Raw genomic sequence first — 9,461 nt, forward strand, 5'->3', positions numbered from 1 at the left:
TAATAATAACATGGGGATAAATGAGAATGCTATAGTGTTAAAATCCATTCTGTTGCGTTTTCAATTACTTTCATATGACATTGTCTGCAATGACATTGCAAAAAAAAATTTTTTAAATAATTGTGAGAAGAATTTTAAAAACATTAATTTCAGATCTTTAACTTCGAACTTTTAACCTTCTGAACTATTGATCCTTTCTACTACTGAATAAATGTTATACATATTTAATAAATACTTCTAAGGACTATATTTTACTGGAAATGTCATAAATATTGGTTTCTTCTTCCTCATCCTTAATGAGAGCTTGGCTAGCCAATAATTTTGTACTATTCCAACACCTGGGTGCTATAGATGCTCAGAACATTGCAATAGCTTTTATCTGAGTTCCAAACAGGAGTTGGAAGAACATTTTGCTTATTTGTGATGCTGAAAACTTAGCCTGAACTGGTGTAAATGGATACTTGTTTCACGTGTTCTTACCTTTGTTCATCAATGCTTACATTCATTTCCTTGATCTTTTGACACTTTTCCAGAATCATGCTCTGGGTGATGATGGGATCCAGGGAGGGTGAACATGCTGAGGATGAGCAGAACTATAAAGTGTAAGAATGGATCTCTGTCACTGAGCCCTTGCCATAGATGTTGGCTTTGAAAACATTATCAATAGCAGGGTCCATTTACTATGAGTAGTCTTCTGTCCTCTAGTTAAATGAAGCCAGGTGGTGAATTTCACTATAGTTCACTGATACATAAATGTAGAACAATATTTATTATATGATGTGTCTCATTCTATCATCACCACCCTCATCAACAAGGTGTTTTCCTTGGGATGTATAAAAGAGATTATAATGTTTGAAGATTACATTCTTTAGGGATAAATATAATGGACTCAAAGCTTTCCTGTCTCCCCTGATTCATCAAGAAGTTGTGGGAAATCCCTTTGGATGTTTCTACTGAAGGGAATTTGAAATAAACAAGCAAAGAAAACTAAACAAGTTGCTTATTACTGGACTATGGAAAGAAGCAGCAGTCGACACTGCTATAATCTCTTATAAGAATGTTAAGAAGAGCCCAGCTGTATTAAACCACGAGTCCATATGGTCCAGCACCCTGCATTCCCCCAAAGCGAACTAGATAGCTTAGTGGTAGGGCATTTTTTTTTTTTTTGGCATGGAGAAAGTCCGTGTCTAATCACTGGTATATCTATTTCCAAGAATAGGTTAATAGATTATGTGCAACCCTGGACAGGCACTGCCAATACTGACTGTGATGAACCAGTGGTCAAATTTACTACAAGTTAACTTCAAGTGTTACATGAATTCATCAAGGGGACTTGCAGTTCCTGTGGGTACTTCTGTGTAAATAGTGTGAAAAGCCCCAGTTCTGATGGGACTGTGGCAGTAAGGGAAGAGGGACTTGTGTCTCCCCTCTTGGCTCTGTTTTTAGCTGCTGAAATGACCCAGGGCTGCAGAGGGAGGGACTGTCAGAGGCTACAGGGTTGCTATAGTGTCTTAGCCTCTTTGGCTTGCCATACCTGGTGGTGTTGGAGCTCAGCCCTTTAAATAGGCTGTGTTATTATTGTTTCAAGCCTGATTTTCAGTCTTAGTTTCTTTCTTGCCAGCAGCTGCAGAGTTTGAAGGTTGTTCCTGTTTTATGAAGCTACAAAATTTGCCATTGGTTTTATCTTCTTGGTCTGGTCTCCTTTCAGAGACCAATTGCCAACCTTCAGGTGGAGGCTGGAGATCTCCAGGTGACAGAAAATGGCTGCTTTAAACCTTTATGCATAACTTTTATGGCATCATTCCTTGCTGAGGTCCCGTCCCTCCCCAAACCCTGTCCTTTACAGACTCCATTCCAAAATCTCCAGGAATTTTCCAACCCAGAACTATCAGTCAAGAGGGCAAATAATGCCAACGCTCACAGTTCCAAGTCAATTCAGCTGCCAAAATTATATTGGAAGAAAGAAGGAACCCCTCCTGCCTCATACAGTAGTCACAATCAGAACTGGGCCCAATTATTCTTTTTACACAGGTGTTTCCACTGGAACTTCCAGATAGCACAGCTGTTAGTCCCCATGGTGAACTTGTGTGAAATGTAACATCTAGGTTGCCTTCAAGGAGGAGAATTGAGTAAAATGATATAGGCTATATACTTGTCAAAAGAAAGAAAATAGAAATAAACCTCACAAAGAAAAGGAGAACTTGGATTTATTTTATAAGTGGAATCTCCATTACCCAGCACTGCTCTTTTTCTTTCTATCTCTACAACCTTTCAGTATCTGTTGCATCCCCCTGCTAAATAAAATAACTACGGCACCAAAGCAAACTTTCACAAGAATTTAGGAATTTCAAATCAATCAATGGCTAATTTTACAGAAAGAGGGTTTTGTTTTTTTTTAAAAAAATGCTATTAAATGAAATTAAAAAGGCTAAAAGTAACAAAAACAATTCAACTGTACTTTGGTTGGAAATTATTGCAATATAACTATGTTTTTTTTTTAATTTGGTACCGCACTGACCCCAAGATCTTCATGTCCACAGTGAAAACAGTTGATGCAAGTCTAGACTTTCCAACTGGCATTCTCCAATCTTGCAAGCAGTAACACTCAGGAAATAGAACTGGTGGAGCACCGCTCTTAAACAAAAACACAGGACTATATATTCTTTAAAACACAGTTCAGAATGAATGAGGAGTCTTTCTATAGGTAATGATTGCAAACCAGTGTAACTTCCAAATTCTAATTCAAGTGAATCATTTCTGGTTTATCCCAAATTGTTACGAATGGAAATCACAAAGAACAAAAACAGAACACAATCTTGTATCTGACCATTCTTTGTCTCCCTGGCACGTACACAAACACAAAGAAATCCAATTTGTTTCTGTTTAAAAGGATTCTAATAGGATTTCACTGGCATACATCTTTGTGATTTTCTAATTTAACTGTTGTGCACCTCAAGGATAGTATAATATATTAAGTTAAGATGTCTCCATTTTTAAAAGGTGATAAACACTTTTGAACTTTCATTTTGAATATAGTTTCCCAGTTAAGATTCTTTTTAGAGAATCTTTTATATCCTTATTTCTCAAGGTGTAGATCAAAGGGTTTAACATGGGTGTGACAATGCTGTAAAGGACAGAAATTAATCTATCTTTGTCTAATGAATAAGTTGATATTGGTCGGACATAGGTGAAGATGGAGCTTCCATAATACATGAGGACAATAGTCAGGTGAGAGGCACAAGTGGAGAATGCTTTGAGTCTCCCTTCAGAGGAACTTATCTTCAGAATAGTGGAGATTATGTAGATGTAGGAGAGAACTATGCAGACAAATGGGGTCCATCCTATGAAGACCCCAACCACAAGAAGAATGATCTCATTGAGTGTGGTGTCCCCACAGGAAAGCAGAAGGAGTGGAGGAATATCACAAAAGAAATAGTTAAGTTTATTGTTCCCACAGAAAGGAAGGCGGAAAGTGAAATAGGTGTGCAAAGACGAATTGAGAAAACCGCAAGCCCAGGAGGCACCGGCCAACTGGAGGCAAAGTTCTTTCCTCATCATGACTGTATAATGCAAAGGGTGACAGATAGCTACAAAATGATCATAGGCCATGGTAGCCAGAAGAATGCACTCTGTACCTACAAAGGAGAGAAAGAAATAGAGCTGAATTACACACCCAACATAGGAGATGCTCTTTCTGTTTGACAGCAAGTGCACCAGCATCTGAGGGACATTGGTGGTAGTATAACAAATATCCAGAAAGGAGAGGTTCCCTAGGAAGAAGTACATGGGGGTGTGAAGCTGAGAGTCCAGACAAGCAATGGTCATGATAGAGATGTTCCCCACCACAGTACAGATGTAAGTGATAAGAAAGATAAGGAAAATCAGCAGCTGAACATCCTGTAGACTAGAGAACCCTAAGATGATGAATTCATTATGAGCTGTTTCATTGAGCGTTGTTTTGATGCATCTCCACTCTTCCACCTAGAGAAGGGCAGGAGGAGAGAATGGAAAAAAGGTTACATTGCTAAAAATGAATATCTTCCTCTTTAACTGATCTGTAAATCTGCATTCTAGATGCATGTGCATACCTAAACACCAAACACAAACATACTGAAGAAAGTTTATCAGGTACTTAGCATACTTAAGGATTCATGATGCAATGTTTCAGGGTTACACAATGTTTTATTCAGTCAATTCTGCACAGCCCATAATAATGGGGATCTGTCAAATATTTGAACTCCCCTTCCTCAATGCAGTACTAAAGTCCCCTGTAAACAGCACAAATATCAGTGCAAACTTCAGAAGTTTGGTAAAAAAGGAGAACTGATCTTTTTTTTTACCAAACCCTAGCCTGGCACAATCAGTACTGTGTAGCAGCTTGAAAACTGGATTTAGAATGAGAAGACTTGGTATTCAAATTCCTTGTGCTCACATGTTGCTGATTAGATGATCTTCAGTCAGTCATTTTATCTCAGCCTAAGCTATCTCACAGTGTTTTTATGTGGATAAAATAAAGAAGGAAGAGTAGGAAGACCATAGGAGCAGAGGTGGACTTACAGGGAAATTTCCTGGTGGGCCACTGCCCTAGAGGGCTGCTGGTGGCAGGAGCAAGCATAACCAAGCTCTACCACTTCTATCAGAACTTTAATATCATGGATGAGACCTTTCAACAGCAACAGTTAGGGCCCTGACATGGGTAGCAAGCCCAATCTCATCAGATCTTGGTAGCTAAGCAGGGTCAACTCTGGCAAGTGCTTGAGTGGTAGACCTCCTTAGAATACCAGAGCCAGGAGGGGAGGGGCAGGCTTTATTCAGCTACCTCTCTGAATATCCTCCATGTCCCAGTAGGCATCAGTCACTAGAAGTTGCCATGACTTCCAGGTGCACATACACACTCACATATGCACACACACAAACATGCACATAAAAATACAAAAAATACTGAGGGAAATAAAACCAAAAGAGCAAGTTAGGCTTGCCAGTCCCCCTACAGGAATAAAGAACACTCCCAATAGGGTCTGCTCCCATCCAGGAAGATATGAGTTCCTGCTGGGCATTTTCTACAAGTCCTGTGTGAAACAGTGGTAGCATCAATGGGTGTGGCCTAATATGCAAATGAGTTCCTGCTGGGAATTTTCTACAAGAAAAAATCTGTGTGTGTATATAATGGCAATCAGGCCTCGGATTCAGCAGGAGCTCATAGGAATGCAGCTCATGAACCTTTCTGACAGTTCCACCTCCTCCTTCCCACCTTGTCCATTGAATAATAGGTTCAGCTGCATAACAATCCTTGGATGAGCTCCACCATCTTTTTTCTGCAAAACGACCCCTAATGGCAATGTTATGTGAACCATTATGTAACTTCTGGAGAAAATCAGGAAATTATGGAGGAAGCTCTGGGAGCCCCCTAAGCTCCATGGTCCTCCCCAGTCTCTAAGATTGTCCATGAAGCTCACTGGATGACTTTTGCCCAATTCCTATCAGTCTAACCTACCTCAGAGAATTATGGTTAGAATAAAACAGAGGAAGGGTACATTTAAAGTTGCCAAAATCCAGAGATCAGTTCCTCTGGAGAAAATGATTGGTTTGGAGGTGGACTCTATGACAATTATATTAGACTGAAGTCCCTCCCTTCTCCGAACTGCACCATCACAAGGCTTCACTCCCAAAATCTCCAGGAATTTCCCAGACTGGATTACAAGCATCTACAAATTTAAAAAGAAATTATAAACCTTGCATACATTTTCACAATTTGTTTCCTTATTTTCTACCTCTTTTCTATAGTTAAATTGTACAGACTACTTCTTTGTTGCAGTTTGTAGGTATTTATGCCTGGTGGTTTTACCCAATCATTTCCATAGTACCTGTTTTTCAGTAAACAATGATGCTTACCTGATCCATGCCTGTCCTTCTAGAAAAGGCTGTTTTTGTATATTTTTGTGTATTTTATCTGTATGTCTGGATTTCTGATCATCTGTTCCCAGAATTCGGCAACAGCCTAAATAATGAACATTTCAAAATCAAAATATCCATTATTAAAATTCAGCCTAACATAATATACCTAATTTCACCAAATTACAGATCTCTGTATCTTCTTGTGTATGCAGGTATAGAAATAAATGTTAATGCGAAATGAGACCCCATATTTCCTTGCTGTGTTTTCTTGGCTTAAAAATAGTTTAGCTCTGATCACAGTCATGATAGCAGTCAATTCTGTGCACTGCCAAGTGCATGCTGCAAAACAAATTTATGAAGCATAGATATGCAATTAGTGTGACCATCAGATTAAATCACTATCAAAATATTAGCATGTATGAATATCTGTTCAAACAAAAGCATAGTATTTCTGAAATACAGAGGAATAAACTTTTCTGAGGAGCACTGTAGTGCATAGTGGTAAATTGTAGTACTGCAGTCCAAGCTCTGCTCACAACCTGAGTTTGATCCCAGCAAAAGCTGGGTTCAAGTAGCCAGCTCAAGACTGACTCAGCCTTCCATCCTTCCAAGGTTGGTAAAATGAGTACCCAGCTTGCTGGGGGTAAAGTGTAGATGACTGGGAAGGCAATGGCAAACCACCCTGTAAAAAGACTGCCATGCAAATGTGATGTGACATCACCCCAGAGTCAGAAATGACTGATGCTTGCACATGGAACTACCTCTACTGATTTTCTAATCACCCCCAAATCCATGTGTTAGAAGAAAACAAAGGCTTTAATAAAATACAATATAGTAGCAGTTTAAAAGACTGATAGGAATTTATTCCAGAATAAGTTTTCATTGACAAGGATCTTCTAGTTCAGATTCTGCAGAATAGATTCTCACTAGACAGATGTTTATGGGCTTCAGAGGGTAGCCATGTCAGTCTAGCTTTGAGTCCAGTAGCACTTTAGAGAAGAGCATGATTTGGGGGCTATGTACTCTTGAGAGTCAATGCTCCCTTTGACAAGTATCTGAAGAGGAGAACATTGACTTTCAAAAAACTCATATCCTGAATATCTTGTTGGTCTCTAAGATGCTACTGGACCTGTTTGTGGACTTTTATCTGCAATTTTTTATACTGAAATACCATTTTGTTAAACTGCCACTGGACTCCTGCCAGCTTTGCCACAACTAACATTGCCACCCTTCAACTGAAACCTGGAGCTCTCATGAAATTACAGTTGGTCTCTAGACTGCAGAGATCAGTTGCTCTGAATGACTGCATTGGAGGATGGACTAAATGACATTTACCCTGCTAAGGTTCATCCCCTCTACAAACCCCACTTTCACCAGACTTTACTCTTAAATCTCCAGAACGTTTTCCAACGTAAGGTTGGCAGCCCAACCTCTGAAGTATAGAGCCCAAGGAGGAAGAATGCCACATTCTGGGCTCAAGGTTCATCTAGTTCAACCTGTAATTAAAATGATAGTTATTGAGTAAATTATCTTTGGCGTTTAAGAAGCAAGGAGTTTAAAGAGACAGTTGGTTGTACCTCATACCTTGTTTGTGCTGCTCTCTTGCTTGACTTTGCATCCTTCCCTCAAGACCTCACCCAACCATCACTTATACCTGTTTCAGATACCTCTTGAGACTGTGTTCCTAATTAGTAAGTACTTCATTTTGATAATGATAATTAACTTTACAAGGATGTAACATGTGAACCCCAGTGATTAGACAGGAAATTTGTATGTTGCACTAAATTGTGTCCCTATAACTTCATTAGCATGATGCAATTTAGTATGAATTAATCTTTCAAGAACCAAGGTTTTTCTCTCTCTCTGAGGAGAGATAGTAGATAATTGACATCTATTTGAGATTCCATCAGTCCCTCCTTTGTATGAAGTTTGATAATCAATGAGAGAAATACCTTGGTTCTTGAAATATTAAGGGTAAGAATCATGAAAGAGTTGCCAAGAAAAGTTATAAATGATAGAAGATTGTAAAAAATATTAACAGACAAGCTGAGGGAGAATGAAATAAGATACAGATGGATACTATCAGAAGGTCTGAGTTTTGAATATCAAGGAAAGAGGATTACAATTACAAGCACACAAGAACTGAGGAGGTTCTTTGATGAACATAAGGAATTTGGGGATATAGAATAAAAAGAAAAAGAACCATGATGGATTACAAATTAATATCTTGGAATGTAAATGGACTAAATTCACCACAAAAAAGAAAGGCAATGTTTCATTGGATTAAAAAACAAAATTGTAATATAATTTGTTTACAAAAAGTACATATCAAGCAGATGGATTACAATTTTTTATGGAATAAAACTCTGGGTGTGGAATTTCATTCGCTGGCTAAAGAGAAAAAAAGGGGTGTGATTTTTTTTATATTAAACAAGAATTAAGTCCAAAATTAATTTTTAAAGATGATAATGGAAGATAGGTAGCTGTAAAAATAATGACCCCCAAAAAGTTGTTATTGGGACTGTATGCACCAAATGGGGTAAAAGACTCTTTCTTTAAAGACATTATGCAACAACTAGACCAAGTGATATATGAACAAATTATGATAATGGAAGACTTTAATGTAACAGTTAAAAATACGCTAGATAGATCTGGCGGTGGGGGGGGGGGGAATAATGCAGGGAAATTGCCAAAATCTTTTTTTGAACTAGTTAAACAAGAAAGTTTGGACAATATATGGAGGAAGTTTAATCCTAATGAATGGGACTATACTTTCTTTTCAGCAAGGCATAACTCTTTCTCAAGAATTGGCATGTTATGGAGTACAAAAAAATTGGGCCTTATAACAAAAAAAATAGAGATTCTTCCTAAAGCAGGGGCAGATCACAATCCATTAATGTGATCTACCAAGTCGGTGAAAAAGATGAGGAGGTGGAGGATAAATGAGAACTTACTACAGAAAAAAGAAATAGTGACATCTCTAGAAAAAGAAACTAAAGCCTTCTTTCAATTAAATGAAAAAGAGGACATTCAATTTCAAATGGTATGGGATGCATATAAAGCAGTAATGAGAGGTGGTTTGATTACATTGAATAATAAAGATAAAAGAGCTAGGGAAAAACAAATGCTGGACATTCAAAATGAGATAAAAAAGAGAGAAATGGAACTCAAAAAGAGACTTGGGAAAAAGAAAATTATAAGGGAGATTACAATGTTAGAAACACAAATGAGACATATGTTAACTAAAGAAATGGAATGGAATTTGAAAAGAATGCAGCAGAAGTCTTTTGAAGGAGCAAATAAGTCTGGAAAATATATGGCTTGGCAAATGAAAAAAAAAGAGAGAACAAAATTATTAATAAAATAACTGTTGGAGATAAGGAGATGGTGGATCAAGAGAGAATTAAAAGAGAGTTTTTTAAATATTATGCCAAATTATTTAAAGGTTCAAAAGTGGATAAGGAGAAGATTGACGCATATTTACAAAGAATTAAAGTAACTCCCCTAACAGAAAATATGGAGGTCTTAAATGAACCAATAGAAAAAATAAGAAATTGAAGCAGCAA

At 37.8% G+C, this 9,461-nt stretch overlaps 1 protein-coding gene across 1 annotated transcript; it reads right to left on the bottom strand.

Annotated features, from left to right (window-relative positions):
* Positions 1 to 3,021: 3,021 nt before the first annotated feature.
* Positions 3,022 to 5,901, bottom strand: LOC132583560 (putative olfactory receptor 2W6). The gene is made up of 3 exons (XM_060255184.1): positions 5,893 to 5,901; positions 3,513 to 3,981; positions 3,022 to 3,227 (listed from the first exon to the last, which is right to left on the bottom strand). Exons 1-3 carry the CDS (start codon positions 5,899 to 5,901, stop codon positions 3,022 to 3,024), a joined length of 684 nt encoding a protein of 227 aa, XP_060111167.1.
* Between the last annotated feature and the right edge of the window lie 3,560 nt (positions 5,902 to 9,461).

Source organism: Heteronotia binoei, chromosome 15, assembly GCF_032191835.1.
Source record: "Heteronotia binoei isolate CCM8104 ecotype False Entrance Well chromosome 15, APGP_CSIRO_Hbin_v1, whole genome shotgun sequence".
Classification (NCBI taxonomy): Eukaryota; Metazoa; Chordata; class Lepidosauria; order Squamata; family Gekkonidae; genus Heteronotia; species Heteronotia binoei.

Coding starts and splice junctions, on each gene's coding strand:
- LOC132583560 (XM_060255184.1), bottom strand. Junction 3,228..3,512: donor GTTGGCCGGTGCCTCCTGGG/CTTGCGGTTTTC, acceptor GTGCCTCTCACC/TGACTATTGTCCTCATGTAT.